This window comes from Gouania willdenowi, chromosome 20 (genome assembly GCF_900634775.1).
Source record: "Gouania willdenowi chromosome 20, fGouWil2.1, whole genome shotgun sequence".
In the NCBI taxonomy this organism is placed as follows: Eukaryota; Metazoa; Chordata; class Actinopteri; order Blenniiformes; family Gobiesocidae; genus Gouania; species Gouania willdenowi.
In genome coordinates this window covers 25,938,288-25,963,786 of record NC_041063.1, presented here as the reverse complement: position 1 = coordinate 25,963,786, position 25,499 = coordinate 25,938,288, and the positions used below count along the sequence as shown (strand labels likewise).

Sequence of the window (25,499 nt, the reverse complement as noted above, 5' to 3'; positions counted from 1 at the left end):
GCAGTTTACAGTCGGAAAATGTCAGGAGATCAAAGTGAATGTCCTTAAAAAAAATTAAAAAAAAGTTGCCTGAATGAATGAAACCTTGACATACAGTTTCATTCAAATCAAGTTAAATGTGTGATTGTATTGTAATACCAATCAGAGCAGTAAACAAAGCAGTGTGTAAATGTGAGGCGTGTGAATAACGTCTCAGATCCATTAACGTCCTGAACGAGAATCTCGTGCTCTGCAAACAGCCTAAAGTAAACTCATTCCGGCTGCTCGTCTCTTTATCTTCTCTCACCGCCTGCCCTAAAGGGATCAATACTAATATGAAAAACCTGGATTCAATTGGAAAGCAGACCACACTGGCGCTTTTCTCTGAATACAAATCACATCACATGCCCACACTGCGCCGCCCTGCAACACAATCCCAAAGGACGGCAGCAGCATCTTCTAGACAGCACTCACATTTATGATCAGAATCAAAGTTGAATGCTTTATAAGAAGCTCTCAGATGATCAGCAGGCGAGGATAATTGAGAGAGAAGCTGAGGTCAAGATTAGCTTAACATCACCATTATCTCACATTTGTTATTCTTTGCTCTCAGAGAACGCTGTTGCTTCCTACGCTTCATAATGCAACAATAACCATAAACGCACAGGTTTGGTTTTTTTTCTTCCTTTTTTTACAAAACCTACAATAGTTTTTCAACACAGAAATGAGACGGCTGATTGGAGTCAGCTGTCTTTTCAGATGAATGAATACGAGGCCAAGTATTTGTTTGTTTACCGACAACAAAAAACTTCAACTGTCAAATTAATTCTGCGCCGTGTGCACCTCGTTGGCATAACACGGTGAATGTGAACAGAATTAAACTGATTTCTTCCCTCAAAGAAATGCCTGTTGAAGAGATTGTGGCTATGAACTTGATAAAGATGCAAAATGTGTTAAGTTGTCGCAGTTTTCAACATAAAGTGACACAGAGTCGTGTCTTTTGAAAAAATTCTCTCACACCAACCTCTGCAATCAATATTAAAGAGGTAGTATAATGGAAAATTCCCTTTATAATGCTTTTGGTGAAGTGATATCCATTCCTTTAGCCTCATTCAGAGCGCTAAAAGTTAAAAAAGTCCCTCCCTTGTTATTCCACATTTTGTAAAAAGTCAGCTCCAAACAGGCGAGTTGGACTTTTGTCTCCTTATGACTCATAAGGGGGCAAAGACTCCTCCTCTTGACAACCCTGGCTCCCCCTACCTACATAAGAACGTGAGCTCCTCCCTCTCAAACTACCTCACCTGTAAAACAAACGTGGCAAATGCAGGGCATTGTCACAAAAGTTGCGCCGAAAATATATTTCGACTACCCACATCAGAGCTTCTCAAGACCCAGTGGCTAGATTTTATCTTTGCTGGTCATGGACCAAGAGAAAAGGGTAGAGTTCTGACTGGCGGGGCCTCGAAGTCTCTCCCATCGATTTTCCAAAAGTGCTCGGATGGGGCCGAACGAGGTATCAGCAGAAAGGTCTGGTCACCCCCCGAGTCCGAATATGTAAATAATTCCAGTCCGGATTGCACCAGCTGGAGGCCCTAAAAAATTAGTGTTTCCCTCTACAAGAGGAAACCTCGGTCAATGGAAGTGTGCATCTACAGACACACATACTCATTCATATGCATGAAAGGTCTCAAACTCCGGAAAACATGCGAGTTTGGGAAAATAAACCTTGAGTACTATGTTGCAGGGGTTCGTCGAACAATTGGAGATGGGAGAAAAATAGCATATAACTGGATCTTTAAGCCTTGGTAAAAAAAAAATAAAGAAAAGAGTCTTCTGCTCTTACCCAATGAGCATCTGACCTTTTAAAGTCTTCCTTTGCTTCTCAGCATCACGACAAAACCCTAAAAAGCCTATTTGAAAGCCTTCATCGATTAACAGTAGAGATAGAAGGAGGTTGAAGGGGGAGATCGAAGTCTCCCTATGTCACGCCGCTAACAGGAGCCTTCATGTGCCCTGAGGCAGCAAACGGTGTCCCATTGACTAACCAGTGATTATCTGCTATCAGAGAGAAGCATCAGCCCAAGAGGCTTTGTTCCCAGAATGCTGCACACACCATGACGGCTCTTTACAATCTTCCAACACAATACGCAGCTGAGTGATGGACGCAGAGAAAGAGACGCAACGGAGGAGAGAGATGAACTGATAGATCCAATCATGGGGGGTTGGTTTTTTTTCCCCAAACTGAGGAAATTACAGTAAAGCTCGAAATGTTAAACAGGTGCGAGGTGCTTTATTGTCATAGATTGACACTTTGGAAACCACGTGCCGATATACATTTCCACAAACTACAAAACTTTTTAAGCTTCAAAATCAATAATGTGCGATATGGATATGCAAGAGTCAAACTCTTTGCCAATCAATATAGAATGTGTAAAAACAAGCGCATCGGCTTTAATTATTCTTTTGAAATGGGGGAAAGACATTTTTTCCAAAATTCAGTAAAGAAAAAAAAAAATCCCCAAGCAAAACATGAATTAGTATTTGGTGGAGTAATCCGATTCTTGTAGTTGGTCAGCAGGTTTGCACACATCCCTGGAGGGATTTTGGTCCACTCCTCTTTACAGATCCTCTCCAAATCTTGAAGGTTTCGAGCCTCTTGCTTTGCTACTCAAAGTTTCAGTTCCCTACACAAATTTTCAACGACATTAAGGTCCGAAGACTGGCTAGATCACTCCATGACCTTAATGTGCTTCTTCTTTCGCCATTCCTTTGTTGCTTGGGCTGTATGTTTGTGGTCGTAGTCATGCTGGAAGACCCATCCATGACCCATTGAGGAAAGGAGGTTCTCGTCCAAGATCATACGATATTTGGCCCCATCCATCGTCCCCTCAATGCGGGGAAGTTTTCCTGTGGAATTAACAGAGAAACCGCCCCAAAACATGATGTTTCCTCCTCTACGCTTGACAGTGGGGATGTTGTTCTTGGGTTGGTGTTCAGCATTTCTCTCCCTCCAAACACGGTGACTCATTGGACTCATCTGACCACATCATCTTCTCCCAAGACTTCTTTAGGTCATTTAGGTGTTCACTGGCAAACTTCAGACGGGCTTGGACATGTGTCTTCTTGAGAAAATTGCAATTAAATGTACAACCGTGAACTTACCCTTAATTGTTATAATTACAAAAAGATCGATCAATTACAAACCGAGATAAACAGATTCTGAATCTGTATATTGATCCCAACTCCTCACAAAATTTACCGCAATCTTGCATGGTGTAAAGTCTATCTTTGGTTAAAATTTTGTCAAACTCTGTGAAGTACTTTTGACGTAATCATGCAAACAGACAATGAAACAGTGGTGATAATATGATCTGAGACTGTAGCTGGGATCCCATGTTATTGCACATTACTTGCAACGCATGCATAAGTGGTACTTTAACACTCTAAATATTCCAATTTAATGAAAGTGATCAGTGTCACTGTAGAACCCAACCTGATGACTCACACTTGGTTACTCTTGACAAAGATCCTTCAAAATAATGGGTGTCAAACTCCACCCATCATTCTCAATCCCTTAATCCGCTAAGTATTGCATTACGGAGAAAAAAGACGATCTGACACCTCTGCCCTGCCACTTCCCAGTCCTGAATCCTTCCTATTACAGCCTATAGATGTAATCTTCCCTGCAGATCTAGGTCATATCCAAACCCCATTCTGGTGACTCGAGTCGTAACGTAAAGGTTCATGACCGCAGCCAAGTAGAAAAGCTAATTAACTGACATACATGTTTTCAAAAATCACTTTGACGATGCGTCTCAACAATGTATGACAATGGAGGATTTATAGGAAAACCTTAACACAGCATTTTCAGAATAAAGAACTCTGGAAATACTTCCCTAGTATCTGACCTTAACCCTCTTATTACCCTCAAATATTACTAACACATATTACCCTGGGGGTCAATCTGACCCCAGGGTTATTTGCCACTAGAAAAACATGTTTTTCAGAAACTTGTTGGCCAAGTTTTTGTGTCAGACACTTTGTTTATTTGTTGAATACATAAATAATCCATTGATAATGAAACCATGACCTGTTCTCTAGCGCCACCATTAGGTCAAACTTTTAGTTTTAGAGTTGGTGTATCTTAAAAATCTTTCATCCAAATCTTTTCTAATTCAGGGTGCACATTCACGACTCGCACAAAATGAACCATATTGATTAATGTTGGTGACCCCCACCTTTCCTCTCATAAACTGATTTTTATCTCCTATTTTGTAACACATTTGGGCTTATTCACAATGAAACCCTCTGTCTCAGACATATTCTCCTCTACGTCACTTTTACTGTGAAAGAGCTGTTCCAAAACCTCAGAGAGTAAACCTTTTTCCTAGAGGGCATTTAGGATAATAGGAGGGTCAAGACCCCTCCATGTCAGGTTATGGACCTCTAGGTCAGTGGTTTGAGGCTATAATGTCAATTTAAAAAGACACATTATAATAATAAACCAATATTTCTAGCAGGCCCTGATTTTAGCTATAATATATTCTCTTTGTTTTTGTATTTTAATTGAATAAATAATTTTCCTTATTATGTTAACAGGAGGTCCCTTTTTTGGTTGTTGTTGTCGTTGCTCAGGCAAATGCCAACGACCCACGACTTTTGGCCTTTGAGAACTTGTGTTCTGGGTGTTTTTCTCAGATTTCAATATTCTTCATACTCTCATACCTGTGTTGAAGGAAACCGATGAACGGAGCGACTCCGGTGCCTGGTCCAACCATGATGTAAGGCACTGATGGGTCGGAGGGAGGCCTAAAGGAACAGCTGGACCTCAGGCTCACATGGATCTGTGGTTGGAGTGATTTACATAAAGGTTTCAAACCACTTAATATTCAACACTGCAAAAACAAAGGTTACGGATGGTGGATTTCTTCCTGCAAACCGAAGGACATCTAATTTTCTCATTCAAAGCTTATTTCTATCGTTCCCTTCCCCGAGGCTGATCAGTGCAGAGTGCAATATATGACGCCTCACACAGGGTTTATTTTCTCCTCCAGACGTTCTTCATCTAGATTAGGGTTAAAGTGAATTGGTACTTCTCCTCTTTTGAGTATCGTTTGAAAAATGAAACAATGTAGGAAAGGTTAAAAGAGTTTGGATTTCATCCAGAGGAAATGAATCTTTCGTCTCGTAATCATGAACTCAAAAACCACAACACAAAAGCACTTTCCGAAAAAAGCCTTTAGATGATGACTTTCTTTAAGACTACTTATTACCTTTGGCAGAGGAAGGCTGTCAGAAGATTCAGTATTCTCCATAGAAAAGGGGCCAGAGTGAATGAGGTCGAACATCCAACCAGTACACAAGCCCCGCCTCTTCACCAGCCGCTCAGAGGAAGCTGGGAATTCCACCACGTTGAAGACAAAACGCAGCTTTCCTGGATGTCTAAGGCAGGAGCTGCAGAAAAAGACACACCAGAGGATGTGAGATGAAATATACAAAATAAAATATTCAGAGAAAGAGTTGAAAATACTTCATAAATAATGTATTATGACAGACATTCCTCATGAATATTATATAATTATCACTTTGGAGTGATTTATTCTGAATATCAACAGAAAAAACTCAATTACAAGTCATTTAATTGCATTAAAGCAAAACTTTCAAATATCCATAATAAATTAGCTTAAACAGTGCTTTATCACACCCTGAGGTTTTGGCAGACCTGCATCTAGACTGGAAATTCAAAAAAGTTCCTTGATTATGGGCGGAGCTCCTGGTATCATTAAGACACGCCCAGTCTATACTATAAAATCTCCAAAGAACAGTCCGTTACCCCTTCAGACATTTAACCTGAAACCATGTACCCCCTACTCCTGCACACGTCATACACAATGTAGCCCTACAGTGACATTTGTCTCTGAATTCCTGTTGAGGAATAATATATACCTAATAATAATTAAAAAATAAAAATAATAATTTTGCATTTCGCAACTTCCTGTGTCTCGTTTTTGCCCCTTCTGACACTTTTTTCAGACTTAGGCTAATAAATATAAATGTTTTCATATTTTTGGTCAATTTTTGAAAGTTATTTTTGACACTTTTATTAAATTTTTGTCCTTTCTTAAAAAACATTTTGGCCACTTTTCATTTAAATTAGCTAACTTTTGCCCATTTAATACCTTGTTTCCTTTTTCCCCTACATTTTGCCTCTTTTTGTTCCACATTTTTGCCTTTTTTCACTATATCGATTTCACGATATCGCAATTTTTTGGAGTGCCGATTTTAAATAAATTTTTCTAACTTAAAAAATCTATTTTTTTATTTGTGTATTTGTGAAATATTTCAGTGGTTACAATGCTTTCAATGTGTTGCAATGATTATTCGATTAACTTTTTATTTTATGATGGCAGTGTGTAATGTCTGCAATATTTATGTACGCACATATAATCTGTTCTTATCAGTGTTTAAACTGACACATTGTGCATTGTCAGTAAATCAGGGTGATTTATCCTTAATGTTCTCACTTACAGTTGTTACAATGCCTTCATTATGTTGTCATGGTTACTATGAGACTTCTACACAGTAGTTTCAGTGAAAAGAAACTTGTTGCACTTTATTTTATGATGACAGTGTGTAAAACTGCATTTTTTTTTCAGTGAAAATGTGCAAAAACACTAATAATAAATAATAAATAGGATGTTTTGAAGCAAATAGTTTTGACTCAAATTGTTCTCTGAAAGATCAATATCTTCTGATGAACGTATACAGGAACTTGATTTTTCATCTCTATGTTTAATTTTGATATTAACTGGGTAGAATATCGTCATAATATCGTATCGTGACCCAAGTATCATGATACGTATCATATTCCAACATCCTTGCCAATACTCACCCCTACTCTTGACTGCTTTTGGCCCATTTTAGTCACTTTTCACTCTTTTCTTGCCTCAATTTTGTCACTTTTGGACTATTTTTGGCCACCTGTTAACATGTCTGCCTCCACTCGCTCGTCAAAAAAGAATGTCGTAGACCGGACCGGCCCACTTCGAGTCGACGGCCCACAGGGACGAGCCCGGTATGCCAAATGGCCAGTCCACCCCTGCGCATACCCCACTTTGGGAACCTAGGATCTATGCTATGCTAACTAGCTACTCAATACACACTATAGCTCTTTATTCACAGTTCTCTCAATCTGACCTACTTCCACAGGTGTTAATTTTTATAGAAGGGGCGGGGCTAACATTGACGAAAATGACACAAACCTCCATTCTCATTCAATTGCAACATTAGATTGCAATAGAAGGTAGTCACTTTTACATTTTTTCAACAAAATAAGCCGAATTGAAATACTCTGGACAAGAATCAATCAACAACACTATTTCATCCCAAAATACACTTGTTTTCATCACAACAAAGTTGTTTTGGGGGTTTAGATACATTTTTTTTAAGACTGCATTGTCCTAAATAAAGCTAGAGTTCATAGATCAGCACCATGTTTCATTATTTAACCTTTGGTCAAGCTGGTAGAAAATGTGATCCTAGGTTGTGTATAGTAGCAAATTATTTAATGCTGACAGGATGACATGTTCAGAATGTGGAGAGATGAGATCAATGATGGATGGACGGAATACCGTATTGTTTCCTCTGTCATCGCTGAGTCATAATTGTTATAATGATGATGTAGTTTAGAATGAAATGAGTTTTTCCTCTCTAAAAACAACTGAGTTACACATTAATATGTCCAATAGCCGCTGGCAGCACTGGAAGCTACCCCTCTACTGCCTGAAAGATTAAAGTTTCTGTCAGTCTTGCTTTAATAAAAACAGCCTCTCCCTCTTCCTCCTCCTCTTCCTCTTCCTCGCTGGCTGACAGACTCCCACTCACTCATCCTTTCACTCTCCAGTTCCTGTAGGCCACTCGAGACCCTCTATTGACCACAACATCAATAATGCAGGTCTGTAATGTCTGTGCACCATCTGATAAACTACAGCCATCCTCTCTCCTGTCCACTTCTCGTCTCGTTTACACAACAAAAGACGGAAAGTGATGAGAGTGAAGGAGTTCTGACACTGCGATGGATGTTTCTGCTTTAGTGTGAATGGGAAATGGATTTAAAAATCAATGACTAGCTAAAAAGTAAGGAGCACTGGGTAAAAATCAAACTAAACACCCATGAATACTTCAAAGTATTTACGCTCCGTTCATTAGCGCAACTTCCTGCTCTCGTGACTCAGCTGAGGAAATGACGTTGATAAGTGCTTTTCTCCACGCGGCAAAAAAAACAAGAACCGTCACGTAAAACAATATTAGATACTATTTCTTAAAGCGAACGCAGTAAATAATAGTGTTTCAAGCTTTCAACATCACTTAGTGCCAGATCAATTATCTGCTAATCTTTAGTGGACAACAGGAGATAAAAACACTGCTTTTAGTGTCAGGGGGGAAACAAAGTTTTATTGTGCAAACTTCTGGCTGAACCTGTCAGAACTGGCAGATTTAAACGCTTACACCATGAGTAAAATACAAAGCTACATTTTGAGGTTACGCTGTTTTCCCACGGTTGACGACAGATAAATCTACAGTACAAGAAGCAGGTTGTAATCTTCTTTATTGAGACTTTCTGCTGACAAATGCAAACGATATTGAGAGAAATGGACTTGTTACATTACGGAAATGAGTTCCTGATCGTATATTTGATTCTAGTTTTATTTAATATATTGAGATGATAGAATATACTTTTGTTATTATTCATGCATGCTCGATCGAGATGCTCTGTATTGTTTATTTATTGTTTGTGGTCATCTATTTTTTTTTTCTTCTTTTGTTTGTCTACACTTAAAACACTTGAAAAATAAAGTTTTGGGGGGGAAAAAAACAGGTTGGAATTATTGTTTTTATTTTTACACGTCTGACACAAAAATAAATAAAAAATAAATAAATAAAATACATTCTTAAAGAGCGTAAACAGGGCATCAGTGTTTAAAACCAAAAAAAACTTACACAATATAACTAATTGAAAATGTATATATATTTTTTTCTTTCCACCTGTTTCATCTCTGGTTATGGGAAGGCAGTTACATTCATTATTTAGGAAAATCTTTGATGTTGTGCATTGTCCACATTTTTGACAAATTTGCAGCCAGAGAATAAAAGGAAAAACATCAATATATGGATCAAAATTGTAAGTATTCCTGCTAAATTATTGTGTAAATTCAGGGGGAATAAAGGGGAGAGGTTTTTGAAGTCCAATCCATAAAGTCAGCAAAATGATGGTCCATTGTTCTATGAATCTGTGATAACCACATTTACTTATTCATCTGAATAATATCCACTGTTATCCAGGAACGTTTATTATTATTTGGGCCATCGTTTATAGTCATCTTAAAGATGTATATAATGGTTTTAATTAGAAATAAAATGGTTAAAAGTGACCAAAAATAGTGGAGAATGTGGTGAAATGGGATTTTAAAAACCACAGAAATTGGTTAAAAGTTGCAAATTAGAGTGGGCAAAATGGATAGAAAAAGTGGCAGTGGGGGGAAGATAATTATAATTATTTAAAAAGTAGGAACAATTACTTTAAACTGGCAATGACAAATCGTGAATGTGGTTAAATTGTCAAAAAACATAAGCATAAAATATGGTGAAAAGAGGTTAAAAGTGACAATAATGGGTCAACATATATGACATTAGATTGAAAAGTGGTGGAAAGGGTTTATAAGTGCTGAAAATGTCTTGAAAGTGGAAAAAAAAAGCAAGAAAAAGAAAAGGCATTAAAATGTGATGGAGAAGTGTCAGAAATGGGAGTAATGTAGCAAAAATGCATTAAAATAAGCACAAATAGGCTGAAAATGTTCAAAAAATATTAGTAGTTTTATATATATATATATATATTTGTACCTTACCTTGCAGCTGAATAAGGCCGAGGCTGTAGTTTTGGCAAATGTTCTGAAAAGAAACACAAAGACAATCATTCACTACCTTCCTGATATCTACCAACACAGAAACCAACAACCAAATATATGAAAGTCATCTTGGTCCTTTGAAGGCCTCATTGACGGTGTCTCCCTAACCCCTATCACTGTCAGGTGACAGTGCAGTTTCCAGGACACGCCTCTTAATTCATTAAATCATAGACTCAGGGTTATGGATTCCCAAGTGTCCAGATGTGTAGTCGCTGAGAAACAGATTGCTTACTCAGGCCCCGTAACAAAGCCAGACGTGAAGGTGCCCTCTTTAGGGTAATAAGTGGAGTCTGCTGTCGTGGATGCATTAGGCAATAGTGCAAAATCAAAGATAACTTTAAAGATGGGCAACTATTATCACAGCAGGGCCACAAAAATGTGACTGTCTGATCCGAGGGCCACATTATCAACTGAGCATTAACACAGGAAAGAACAAAGGGGTTTTTGTTGTTATTTGTCTTTTTTTTTTCATTTTGTGTATTGATATTTCATTTTGGGAATTTCTGCTGGCATTTTGTTTATTTTATGAGTCATTATATGTGTTTTTGTTATTTCTTGTGTCTTATAATTGCATTTTGTTTGTCAATCTGGGCCTTTTTTTTATTTTTTTCAGTATTTTTGTCGTTTTGGGGATTTTTTCTGTCATTTTGTGTATTTGTTGTTGTTCTGTGAGTTTAGGTAGTTGTTTTTTGTGTATTATGTCCTTTTGTGTGTGTGTATTATGAGTCTTTTTTGTGTATTTTTGTTGACGTTCTGTGTATTTTGCTGACGTTTTGTGTGTTTTTGGAGTTATTTTGTGTATTGTTTTGTCTTGGGGAGGCGAACAGAATGAGACCGATGCCAACACTTCAACTCAATAATTGTAATTAATTGTAATTGAACATTCGCAATCGAGAACATAATTGCAATTGACTTTCGTGGGAAAATAATAGTTGGAATTTTAATTGTAATTGAAAAAAATGCTGGTTAACGTAATCATAATTGAGTTGTAATTGAACATGGATAATTGAAGACGTAATTGTAAGAAATAATTGTAACTGGCGACCATTGCCAGGAGTACACATTTCCTATACAGCGCTAGTTATTGAATGAATGCGAAGAGGAAATGACTGAGTGTTTTGTGGCCTGTTTGCTTTACACCATCTTCTATTTTATTTGTATCTCCGTGACAGATGAAAGTGGAAAAGTAAAGCTGCACCATATGCACCAGCACATTTTTCTGCTAGATTGCTCCGATAGACAAGCAGATGGACTGGATCTCCACTCCCCTCTCTGTCCACATTTCTGATTTCCAACAAGCTCAGGGTTTTACAACAAACACGTTTTTTAACAAAAAAAACATGAGCTCTGCTTAAAAAACAATTCTCATTTTATCTCTAAGATGAAAATGCACAAAAATGCCCAAAGCAGACTTTGCATTCTTTCATCCACGTCAAACAATGGAGTAAATTCCAGCCTACCCAGGGTATTTCACACGTTTTTAAACTTTTAGCACACGTTAGGGGTAAACTCTTTGTAAACAAGTTTGGATGAACTACGGTCGGGCTTGCGCAAATGACTCGGTTCAAGGTAAAATTGTAATTTACGTTGAATTTGCCTTTGAAACGACACATCACACGACTATGTTCTGATGAATTTAGAAATTACCGGAAAAGGGGGTGGGCCCCGAGCATCTCATCGACTTAAATTTTTTTTTTTCTTCTTCTTTTCATATTTTGGGATTCCTTGAAATTTAAAATCGGGCTTGAGCGTCAACGCGTACACATCCATAGTTTATAGCTATCAAATTTCAGCTCGATCCGTTCACAAATAACAGAAGTAGTGATTTTAACTAGTGTACACAACAACAACAACAACAACAACAAAGTGAGTGGCATTTTGAGCCCGGCCTAAAAAGACTGGAAGAAACTGGATCCACGCTTTTTCTAGCTGCGAAGTAACATCATTGTATTTTACTTCAACACGAGCCACAGACTTAGCATACAAAGAATACTGAGCTACCATGCAAGGCGCTAATGGTTTAAAAACGGGTTCAAAGAGACCAAAAATGGTGGAAAAGGTGAAGAAATGGGATTATAAAAACCACAAAAATTGGCCAAAAAAGAGTGGCCAAAAATAGAAAGTGTTAATTTTGGAACAATTAGTTTAAACTGGCAAATAATGGGCATGACAAATTGTGAATGTGGTTAAATTGGCAAAAATAAGCATGAAATATGGTGAAAAGAGGTTAAAAGTGACAATAATGGGTCAACATATGAATTGTCAAATGGGAAAAGTGGTGGAAAGTCGTTTTCTGAGATCTTTAAAAAATTTGCATCACTTTTTCTTGCCATATTTTTGTCCTTTTTAAGCAGAACTTAGTAATCTTCAGCTTAGTGCTCCCCCTAAAAGTCTCTTTTGTCGTAAACACTCTGCACCCCCCGCCGCCTGCCCCACCCCACAGCTACAAGCGCACCTTTGCTCTCCCCAGACAGGAGCAACCGATCACTGAAAAATCCTAATACATCAGTGACGCAAAGGGTGCTTTCACACATATAGTCCCATGTGACCATGTGAACAGTATGAAGAAGAGAGACAAGTAAAATAAATGAATGATGTGGGAGTAATATGAAAGGGAGCGTGGGAATGTGTGTGATGTGTTTGTTTGTGTGCTGACAAAGCGGCTCTGAAAATGAATGGATGGATTTATAGATAGATAGATAAAGATTTGTGTGTGCTGCCTGATGGAGCGCTGGGTTACGAGTGTGTGTGCGTGTCTGTTGTGCAACCACACACACTACGACGACAGTGTGTGTGATTGCTGTGTGTTGCTGCTGAGCTGTCACTGCATGGAGTTGCTCCGTTCCTCAGACAAAGGTCTTCTCTGACTTTTTTTTGCTGGCTCCGCCCTGATATAAGTTTGAGAAACGTGAATTTGTAGACAACCGTGTGCAGCCACGGGGTTGATCATAATCTAGCATTAGCTTGTATTGGGCTGACGTAAAGCAGTACGTCTGACACCAGGTGGGGGGCGGGGAAAGTTGCAAGTGCTGTTTTCTGGCCAGAGACAGCAGGGGGGATGAAAGACACCCCAATCACCCAATAAACACTTGTATTAACACTTGGAAAAATATTTAATAAGGTGAAAAAGTTATTTAGTTCTGCTTCAATACATTTTTGCAACTTTTCTCCCATTTATGACACTTCTCCAACAAATTTCAATGCCTTTTCTGCACATTTTTTCCACTTTCAGGACATTTTCGGCACTTAAAATCCCTTTCCACCACCCCATATTTCACAATAAAATGGCCTAAGTAATAAAATTGTGCTATAAAATCATGATTTGTTTGTAATAATAACCCTTAATATGTACTAATGTATATATTCTGTGGTGCCATTGGGAGACTGCAGAGGAACAACCAGCATTTTTCTCATTCTTACATATTTTATGACGTGCACTGCCTATTTTCAAAATAAAACAAACCACAATAAAACAACACAAATAATTACTGGATATTGGTCATGGTCACAATTAATGATTTAAAATGTGAATCGAGATTAGCTAACAAACAGCTAACACAAGAGGAAGGTTGCGTTTTATGGAATTATTTATTTCAGACTCAGTAATTGTGATTAATTGTAATTGAACTTTAGTAACTGAGAATGTAATTGCAAATTGGTTTTAAGGGGAAAAAGAATAATTGTAATTCTAAGTGTAATTAGAAAAAATGCATGTCAACATAATCGAGTTGTAATTGAACATGAAAAATTGAAGACAAAATTGTAATTACAAATTTTAATTGACCCCAACCCTGGACTCAGTAATTGGGATTAATTGTAAATAAACTTTAGTAAGTAGAACGTAATTGTAATTGATTTTCAGGGGGGAAATAATCATTGTAATTGAAAAAAACACTGGTCAACATTATTTGACAACATTAGTTGTACATGAACAGGGATAATTGAGGACGTAATTGTATGTAATTGTAAATGATTTTCAGGGGGAAAATGATCATTTTAATTGTAACTGGAAAAAATGTGGGTCACTGTAATCGTAACTGAGATGTAATTGAACATGGATAAATGAAGATGTAATTGTAATTGAAAAACGTAATTGACCCCAACCCTGGAAAAAACTAACCCTTTATCAAAATAGATGCTTACAGAAAGCTAACACAAGTGGAAGGTTACGTTTTATGAAATTATTTATTTCAGACACAGTAATTGTGATCAATTGTAATTGAACTTTAGCAATTGAGAACATGATTGTAATTGGCTTTCAGTGGAAAAATAACTGTAATTTTAATTGTACCGTAATTAGGGAAAAAAAAGCTGGTGAACAACATCATAATTGAGTTGTAATGTAATTGACAAATGTAATGGACCCCAACCCTGGAAGTGGTACACACACAAACACTAGTGGTACGCGCGCACACAAACACTCTGCACGTGCACGCAAACACTCGTGGTGTTCACACACACAAACACTGGTGGTGCGCAAAAAGGAAGCCTTTTTTTTTTTACATGACAGGACACACACACGCACGGACCCACACACGCGCACACACACACACACACACACACACACACACACACACACACACACACACACACACACACACACACACACACACACACACACACACACACACACACACAGCTCCATCTTAAGGTGTATCATCCACAGTGAGTTCCAATGGCTTCCTTCCTTCCTTCCTTCCTTTCTCTCTCTCTCTCTCTCTCTCTCTCACACACACACACACACACACACACACACACGCCCGTCTGAAGCAGGGAACCGTCAATCCATCATCTCACATCACTGCACCACAGTGATCCTGCTTCTGGATGCAACGGATAAATCTCCTTTTACAACCTTTTTTAAGAGCAAAGCCTTTTCTGCCACACTGAGTGAGAGGACACATCTTATAATATGAATTTCACTAAACGCTTTCTCTTCCCAGAACGTATAGTTTCAGTGTCCTCACTTTGTTTTTGGGGGAAATTATGATTTTCGGGGGGGGGGGTGTCATCGATCACACTGCAAAACAATGTAATCTATTCTATCTTCTAAGTCTTGCTGCACTGCGATTCATATGCAGACAACAAGGTTTTAGTGGAAAACAATGAGATAGCAACATAGTAGTTGGACAGAGAGGTAGTATATACTCCTCAGAATGAATTAATAGAGTCTCAGGCAGGCAGGCTGTGTATCGAAGCATAAACATGAACACAGAATCCTCCTGGAAGGCTTTCAGGGGGTTTATTTTAATATAGCAAAACAAAACAAAATGAGAATGCATATTCAAAGTTTAATGGTTGTCCTTTAAATTATATTTCCTTTCTTCACGTGCACATTTACACTACATGCATAATGTTTATTCTCTATAGAGACACTAGGAGGGGGTTGCCAGATGCCTTCAAGAAACTAACAATATTTTCTGAACAATTTGAGCCCATTTTTGCTTATTTTTTTTTCACTACACCAAACTTGCCATATTTTAACCTGTTTTCATCACTTTTTCTTGCCATATTTTCGCTCCTTTTAATGCATTTTTGCTTCATTACTCCCATTTAAACACATCTACATCACATTTTAATGCCTTTTCTGCACATTTTTTCGACTTTCAAGACATTTTCAACACTTATAAACCCTTTCCACCACTTTTACACCTAATGTCACATATGTTGACCCATTATTGTCACTTTTAACCTCTTTTCACCATATTTCATGATTATTTTTTGCCACATTCACAATTTGTCATGCCCATTATTTGCCAGTTGACAATTTCAACCCTTTTTTACCACTTTTTCTGTTTTCTGTTTTTGTCCACTCTCATTTGCAACTTTTAACCAATTTCTGTGGTTTTTAAAAATCCCATTTCACCTTTTGCCTTTTCTACCATTTTTTTCTACATGCATAATATTTATCCTCGAGGGGTTCTCAACCTTGAGGTAAAATAACGATTTACATCTTTAAGATGACTATATATATACTATGGTGCAAATATTAAAAACAACTTTCTGGATAACTATCATTCAGATAAATAAATAAACCTTCAGGCACAGTGGGAGTCCCTGGTCTCTGGCACCTTTATTTTGGGGGCCGTGGGCTGAAAAAGTTCAGAACCACTGCTTCATTGATGATTTTACACAATGATTTAGCAGGAATAGCTATAACTAGGACTCATGAATTGAGGTTTTTTTCTTTCTATGCTTGTTTGCTCATTTAGTTTAAACTTGCAAATATTGGACGAATCATGAAAGTGGGTAAACTGGCAAAAATAAACGTGAAATCTGGTGAAAATTGGTTAAAAGTGACAATAATGGATCAACGTAGGCTACATTAGGTGGAATCGTGATGGAAAGGGTTTATAAGTGGAAAAAATGTGCAGAAAAGGCATTGAAATGTGATGAAAAAGTGGCAGAAATAGGAGTAATGTAGCAAAAAGACATTAAAAGGAGCAAAAATATGGCAAGAAAAAGTGATGAAAATAGGTTGAAATGTGGAAAGTTTGATGTAGTTGTAGAAAAATGGTAAAAAAAAAATAAGCAAAGTTGGGCTGAAATTGTTGAAAAAATATTCATAAAGGCCCCTGGCAACCCCCTCCCAGTGTCTCGTGAGAAACTGTATTCTTAATTTGGGTCACAGTCAATGAATAATTACCATAACAAACTGATCTCCATCCTCCTGAGTTTACTGTGGTTTACTTGTTCATATTTAATATTATATAGAGAGAAAAGGTTGTTTTTTTGTTTTTTTAAAGCACTGCAGTTAAGTGGAATGAAAAAGATGTGCATGGACAGCCTTGGGTTCCCAGGAGTTTTACCTGACACTCTTCATGAAACAATGGACTATAGAAACACAGAACGCTGACTACAGGAAGCGTGTATCTATCTCCATTTGGCTCCAGCTTGTACTCGACACAAAATGTGAGTGTACGGACGCAAACGCCTCGTCTGCATCCAGGCTAATGAAGCACAGCAGTGTGCTTTAAAACGCTCACTCCTCTATACATTACCATTAACCTGCTGCCATCCACTCCACGCTGACCTTCAGCACCACTGTCCTTGTGAAGCACGGTGGCTCATCACCAACCAACAGCTGCTGGCCCCCAAAGGGCCTCTGACCTCACATTTTTCACGCAGGCACGATTGTCCCGGATGCCGATTACTGCCTCACCTCACCAGTTGGGGGAAAAAGGTGCTGGCGTTGGCAAATACGCCTAAAATAACTGACACGGAGCATGTGACACAGCTGTTTCAGACCAGACTTTTTTGGTTCAAGTTCCTCCTTATGTTTGACTACTACATTGTGCTCAGAATTCTGTGAAAAAACAACTATACAGCATAAAGATGGAATGAATGAGTGATAACACACATTTTAAAGAATCTCATTTTGTAAATAAGTGGAAATAAACAGTATTTAGTGTAGAGCTGCAATTAACAATTATTTTCATAATCTATTAATCGGCCAGTAAATTAATCGATGAGTCAAATTTTTTTAAAACAGTTTATAAAGCACATTTAAGCCATGCTTAAGCTGATGAAACTGAAATAAAAGTGTCTCTCATGCACAAACAAACACTCGCGTACGCAAGTCATACAAATACTGGTGCGCGCACATGCAATAACACTTCTGCATGCACACCCAAACACTGCGCGTGTACACACACACTGTGCACACACACACTGTGCACACACAAAAACATCCATGGTGCATGCACACACGCACAGCGCGCGCACACAAACAATGGTGGTGCGCGCACACATAAACACTGGTGGTGCACACACACACAAACACTGGTGGTGCGCACACACACAAACACTAGTGGTACGCGCACACACAAACACTGGTGGTGCGCACACACAAACACTAGTGGTACGCGCACACACAAACACTAGTGGCATGCGCACACACAAACACTCGTGGTGCCCACACACACAAACACTCGTGGTGCCCACACACACAAACACCCGTGGTGCGCAGACACACAAACACTAGTAGTGCGCGCACACACAAAAACTAGTGGTGCGCGCACACACAAACACTAGTGGTACGCGCACACAGAAACACTCGCGGTGCCCACACACACAAACACCCGTGGTGCACACACACACAAACACCCGTGGTGCGCACACACACCAACACTGGTGGTGCGCGCACACACACACGAACACTAGTGGTACGCACACACACAAACACTAGTGGTACACACACAAACACTAGTGGTACGTACACACACACAAACACTGGTGGTGCGCAAACACACACTAACTTTCATGCGCGCACACACAACCATGACATTGATTGCCAACGCTTTTAATAATAGATTTTCATCAATTTTATCGGTTGTTATTGCAGCCTTAATTTAGTGCCTCCTGAATAGATTTATTTCTATACTTTTTATCCCTAAAGTTTAAGGACATCTCCCGCATGGGACCAAGACGGACTTTTGAATTTTCAGTTCATGTTCTAATCAAGATCAGTTTCTTATGTTTTGTGTATGTTTCTTTGTCCTTTTCTTCTGTGTTTTTGTTGTTGTTTGTGAGTTTCTGGTATTATTTAGTATGATTATCATTTTGAACTGAAAATAAACATATTTTTAATGCTTTCATGTGTTAATTTTCCTCTCGATCCCCCAGTAGTGCCATCACGTGCCACTATTTGAGAAACACTGTTTTAGAGGACTAATCTTAGCTGTGATGCTAAAGCCAACTCATTTCACTGTCTGATAACTTTCACTGACTCAAAGCTGATTAAATCCACACTGGACCATGAGCCAACTGTTCTAATGAGCTCAGAAAAATGACGCAGTAGCAGAAAGTTGTACATGAGGAGGGGTGGAGTTAATAAAAGGGACTCAGAGCTGCAACACTAGGTGTTTTATTTACTGACACTGTGGCATGGAACCATATTTGAGCAGTGGATGCTGAAAATGAGAAAAGGAAATGAGTGTTGACCCTTTGGAAATCCTGTTGATGCTCTCGGCTTTATCATCCTGCATGAGAGGCTGAAGTCAGGGGCTGCTTTAGAAAGGCTGTAGTGACCCCCGCTGGATGGAAAACATCCAGGTTTAAAGAATATTCCTTCATCTCACATTGTCTTTGCATAGATGCAGAGTACGGTAAATATCCACCACATACTCTAATACAATGTGCTGTTAATAGTAATACGATTCTTATCACTTTGAAACAAAAAAAACACTGAAGTTTTAACCTACAGTCATTTTTTTGTTTTTTTACGTAATGCTTTTACGTGATCTTTATACATGAAAAAAAAAAGTCAAATACTCAACAAATCAGCAAATACTTGCAAATATATCCAACTGAAAACCATTTTTATGTAATGCTTATGAACAAATTCAAAGCCGCTCAGAACCTCCTTTGAAGGATTTCAACCCATTCAAATCCAGTTTATCTCCAGGATTTAAGTTATTAATGTTTGGTAAAAAAAAAAAAATTACAAGTACTTATTTTGCATATAACAACAAATTCATTTTTCAAAGAGCCTTTATCAAACCTAAGACTTTTGTTTTATCATATACCAAAGGATGATGAGCGTTCCCACTGAAGTATACTTTCAAGTTTCCCAAGATGCATTTGGAACCTACAGCATTAAAAACCACACTGAGGCTAAATATCTCTGTTGATTCTCCACCTTTACTTTGAAAGTTCTGACAACATTTGAAGTGAGAAAGTGACCAAGTAGAATATCAACATGTGCTCATTTGATCCATAAAACTCACAGAAACACATTTTATTCCAACATTTTGGAGATTTTAAGAGACCCTCCATTGTGCTACTAACTATACTTCCTGTCAACTTCAAAATAAGAGCCCTATTTACAAAAGAGTCCAAAAAAAACTAATGGAAGACAAAAAGTGATGCTTTTATTTTGAAAAGGGGATGGCTAATTTTTAGTTTGAAGCCGGTCCCAGAACCATTTTACCTTCCACTCGCAGTGCATCATGGGACAGTTGAGTATGACTAGTGTGCCCACCATGCATACTTAAAAAGTGTCCCTATATAGTATATATCTGGGTATTTCTCACATACGCAATTTTTTCATACTATCTAATGTGAACTACATACTCATTTTGACATATTGACATATTGACATATTTGACATTTTGATATATTTTGATGATTATCATCATTTTTTATTGGTTATAATATATCATGTAAAAATCACCCAGCAATAGTGATGTTACTCATTTCAGCAATAGTTTTTGGCTTTTATCATTTATTATCATTAATTTATTTTTACTGCGATTGCACATCTTATGTTATTTTTATGAGTTTTGAAGAAGAATAATCACAGTTTTTACCTCCTTATCAACCCTGTGTTGATCTATATGTCTGTGATGTGAATGAGTGAGACGACAGTGTTGGTTCTGACCTATCAGGAGGCTGAGAGGAGGCGAGCAGGACGGGAACGCTGTGAGGAGCTCCATCAGGCTGAGACTAGCGTCTCTAACGTAAAGGTTGTAGTCAGCGGCTCCTTGTTTACTGCAGAGCTCCTGGAGCCTCCTTCTGTGCACGCTGTCACACGTGTGCTCCACCAGCGCTCGCACAAAAGCCTGCGTACAAACACAAACACAACAACAACAAATAAACAAACATGAATATTCTGAACAACAAGGTGTTTTAAGATGTGTTGAGTATTTTATTTGAACTGTTTTGATATGTGTTGTTCAGTATTTATATATATATATATATATATATATATATATATATATATATATATATATATATATATATATATATATATATACTGTATGTTTTTGTATGAATACTTAAGTGTTTAAAAATATATATTGTTTAAAAAAAACACGCACACCCCACCTCTTTCAGCAGACTCTTTGTTCTTTTGTATATACAGTAGTTATTGTGTTATTGTGACAAGGGAAGAATTCTATCTTTTTGAACTTCTGAGTATGAAGATTTTTGTTTCAGTATCAAATTAAAAAGCTTTAAAACACTCCTTAAAACCCACCTTTTTTTACTTTTATTGTTATTTCTTTATTTTTCTGTATTCTGTAAAGTGGCTTTTAGTTCCAAAAAAAGTGCTATAAAATGTATTTATTAATAATATTATTATTATTATTATTATTATTAAATAAGCAGAAAAAAGATGCCCAGGTTGTCGAATTTCTTTAAGTCCATCTAAGTTTAATTTGTAATTTTGTTGAGTAGTAGTTTTATTTAATTATAATATTTTTTTAAACTAAATGGAAAAGAGGGTGATTTGAACCTCAAAGGAAGAAATACTTATTCTCTGTTTTTCCAGCTTTATTTAATTTCATTTAATTTCATTTAATTTAATTTCATTTCATTATTTGTTATTTCTCTCGTAAAGACCACAGGCATCTATTTACTGTATTATTGTATCTGTCAAATTGTGTTGTATGCCACTCTTTGTTCAAATAAAAATACAGAAAAATAAACAATTTTTCTTAAAAAAAAAAAAAAAAAACAAAAAAAACAAGAATATTCTACATTTAAAACTCCAATTGTATTCAAACTTTCAGAAAGTGTTGGTTTAATTTCCTCTTGCACCACACTATAGCCCACAAAACAAATAACCCGTGTCAACTTCCTTCTAAATAATCCATTTTTAAAATGTAATGTATGTCTCAAAGAGTGCAGCCATGGCGTAACATTACGCACCATTCTTCAAACAATGTTAATTAAAGCCTTTGGACTGTTGCCTTTTATTGTTTCCATTTTGTCCTTCGATGAGCAGTTACACATTAATTGCAAGCTGCGCCTGACAGCTTTATTTCACCTCGACTATAAAGCAAAAATGAATTGACGATTAATTTTATACTGCCACCAGATCAACGTGCACGCGACTGCAGCAGAAGGTGTGCTGTGTTTCTCATACATCATTAGCACCTTTGACTGCTATCATTTAGCAGTTTTTAAATACAGTAACAATGGATTATTAAACCAACACAGATGATGACGATTCCTTTATAATTTTGGGAATTCAGCTGGTAACATGGAAGCATGTGAAGGAATTAAACACTTTGGCCCTCATTTATCAACTTTGCCGTAAAAACCTGTAAATCTGAGTTCACATTGTGTCGTACGACATGAACCAATGTGTGATTTATGAAACAGTCGTATCTGACCAATCCCAGCGTACCAATGACCGGGTGTTGATAAATGCAGCGGATGAATTCGATCATCATTAACTTGTTTCTGAGGCCCCACCCACTGAGGTCAAACAAGAAAAGAAACTTTACCAAGATGAAAATCGGCATTTTCACTTCTGAGGTGGAGTAAAACAAAGATGTGCTTTTTGAACGTGTGAAAACTGGATTTAAAAGAGCTCATTTAAAAGCTCTGTGGAAGAAAATCAGCTACTGAGGTGGTGAAGTCTGCCCCCCTGTGTGCAGGAGTGTCAAACACATTTAAGTTCAAGGGCTGCAGATTTTAGGTGGGGATAAAAAGAGAAAATTCAACATTAATGTGTCCTAGTTTGCACTTCCACATAAAAATGATATATACATGTATAGTAGATAATATCAGTCCCCGCAGGATCTTCAATTAAATCTCCCTGATTTTGAGAATTTTGTTGAATAATTTGAGGACATTTGCAAGATTCTGGAAAAAATTGAGAGTGCAAAAAAGTGCCATCATGTGATATGAGCACTGGAAAACCGAGCTCTGCAAATATTGTGGAGTTGAATTTGATTTTGGTATTTGGAGGGGCTAAGAAATCTAAAACTGAATTAGTTGGTAATTTACAAAATGTTTCATGTTTTTTTTTTCTATCATTTTTACTTTTTTGAGCAGGCCAAATTTGATGCTCTAAAGGGCTGGATTTGGCCCCCGGGCCTCCAGTTTGACACGTGCTTTAGATAATAAACATCACATTAAAAGATATTAACGATCGAAAGAATTAAAAATGACTAAATGTTGTCCCGTGTCTGTGTTTATTATGCTTAATTCAGTCAAGTTATCCTATAATTCATCACATTACTGATTAAATACTGCAGCACATTTATAAAAGTTTAAGGAACTATTTTAGAACTGATCGTAGCGTACAATCACGTCACAAATGATAAATACCAAAGCTTTGCGCAAATTTGGTCGAACGCACGTCGTACGCTCAGATCTGAACGCTCAACGGTTGCTAAATGAGGGTCACTGACAGTAAATCTCTGCGATCGTTGGCATCATAAGCTGTTTATTTATTTCCCAGTTAAACTTCAGAGCAAAGGTTGAATATGATGTTGTACCTTCTTGGGAACACTGCGGATTTCCAGACACCAGGAAAACAGGAAATGTAGCGATGCTTTCTCCGGAATGTGGGATGGAACCTGAGCACCTTTGACGAGAAAAGACGTAGAGATTTAAAATCAAATAAAAAAAACATGACAGTTTGAACAAACAACTATTTGTGCACATTATTTACCTTTCTTCTTGGTGTCTTTTATTAGAGAAATATTAACAAGGCAGTGTTTTTGGTTGTAAAGGCTCAGTCTATGGAGTAAGTTGTCCACCTCTGTGGTCCTATTGGGACAGTAAACATCAAAGGAATCCCCCGGTTGGTAGATCATCTCAGGGTAAGGCTGAGAAACAGGAATAAAATAATTAACATTAATTAATTAATGTTAATAATTAATATTTCCTCAGTACGTTTAAATTAAGTTTTGGTTGACAAAATGAAAAGTTGAAATGACTGTTTTTCTGTTTAAAACATTAATATGGTAAGAAAATGAATTAAATGTAAATAAATTGGCAGCCAATCCACAGACAGTCAACCAGTTTAGTGTGTATATGTATATATTCTGTTTTATTGTTTTTATTGTGCAATTTCCTTTCTTGGAAAAGCCCATATATATATATATATGTATATTCAAGTTTATCTGCTGCTTAAACTCTGCAAATTTCCCTTTTATGGGATGAATAAATTACATCTTATCTTACAGTAAAAGGTGTTTGTCAGTCAAATATGGTCTTACAAAACATGCATTTGTTTAGGTTTGAAAATCTTACAGTCTAGCTGCAGATTGCAGACCTCTGTTTAACCATTTTTTTCAGTGTGTGAGCTGTAGTGTTGGATGTAGCCGTTATATATATAATATTGTAAAGTGTAACACTCGAATTATTCATATTCAAAAGATGAAAAACAGCTTCTTTTTTTTTTTTACACAGTTTGGGGCCACACCCTAACCTTAACAAGTACAAGACGCACGCAGTTATTTTTTTTTTTTGCTGCAATTCGAGACAGACGAAGTGAAAGTCAAAGAGACTCCTCTCACAGCAGCTGGCAGAAAGATGTTCTCTACTTTAATCGAAAAAAATGGGCAAAGTCAGACTATAATTTAAAGGCAATAATTCTTTGGATTTTAGGTCAATTTTTGGGTTCTTTCTTGAGAGAACCACATGCAGTTATGAGCCAATGAAAATAGTAAAAAAAAAGTTGTTTTTTTTCACATTTCCAGAGCGTGTCGCCCATGAACCAATGCATATATGTGACTAATCATTAGCAATGTAAACAGTCTGTGTTCATAGCTCTAAGCTGATCTAATTACAGGTTTACTGAAGGCCCAAACATGTTCCAGCCTGAAACTAAATTGGCCATATCTCAAAAAGTTTTCATCCGATCAAACAAAAAATTGACAGTGTGCCTATTAGCGCTGGGCAATATATCGTGTTTCAAGATATATCGAGTTTTCTATTTTGGCGATGTATAAAATGACAATATCGCCTTTATCGAGATATATCTTTTTTTTTGTTTTACTTGCTTTTATTTATGCAATCACACAGTACAAATCACATCATACAAGTATTTAATATTATTCATAGAGTACAGTCAAACAGTGTCCTAAATATTTTATAGCTTATTTTGTATAAAAGGACTTGTTTTAGGAGTCGCTACTTTCATTACTTCTCAGAACAGTTAGATGATCACTGAGTATGTCCAAATCCAGACCTTCATCTAAACAAGCCACACTACAGAACTCACTCGCACGTGCTGTCCCTTCGAGGAGAAAAAGTCAAAAGTGGAACATATTGTGCAGCTGTTTGTCAATAAATGTTAATAAATGAGCCTGTGTGGCAAATTTAACCCAGAATTGTCTTTCAGGTCATACTTTATTGAGTTAAAAATATTGATATCATATATCGCCATATGAGTTTTGGTCCATATCGCCCAGCACTAGCGCCTATTGAATAATGACGGAACAATTGTTAAAAATTTGAGAATTTTTTTAGACTGAAGTGCATAGGATTTCTAGAAAATGAGTTGAAATTACATTAAATAATGAAAAAAATTGATGAAAAAAAAACTCACCGAAATGTCTAACTCTAACAGTAACGCTGTCTTAACTGAATCGTCTCTGGTCATCTGCAGTGCCTTTGAAATGTTCACCTCACGAAGAACCTCTCTGTTGATTGGTCCAGTCATCTAAAACATGAATAAATATCAACTTTAAATGGTGGCGCACTTTTGTTCCTGTCATGTTTATCAGCAGCAACATTCACACAAATAAATAAATAAATAAATAAATAAATAAATAAATAAATAAATAAATAAATAAATACATAAATACATAA

General features: G+C 37.1%; 1 protein-coding gene across 3 annotated transcripts in view; it reads right to left on the bottom strand.

The window, feature by feature from the left end:
- mtrr (5-methyltetrahydrofolate-homocysteine methyltransferase reductase) overlaps positions 1–25,499 on the bottom strand; it is a 43,929-nt gene that overhangs the window by 12,155 nt on the left and 6,275 nt on the right. For all 3 annotated transcript variants that reach the window (XM_028434167.1, XM_028434168.1, XM_028434166.1), the window contains exons 6-12: positions 25,237–25,350; positions 23,353–23,509; positions 23,177–23,265; positions 20,326–20,506; positions 9,885–9,927; positions 5,253–5,433; positions 4,705–4,823 (exon numbers count right to left, since the gene is read on the bottom strand). In XM_028434167.1, the coding sequence (XP_028289968.1) occupies positions 4,705–4,823; positions 5,253–5,433; positions 9,885–9,927; positions 20,326–20,506; positions 23,177–23,265; positions 23,353–23,509; positions 25,237–25,350 (884 nt within the window). The remainder of the gene's footprint in view (positions 1–4,704; positions 4,824–5,252; positions 5,434–9,884; positions 9,928–20,325; positions 20,507–23,176; positions 23,266–23,352; positions 23,510–25,236; positions 25,351–25,499) is intronic.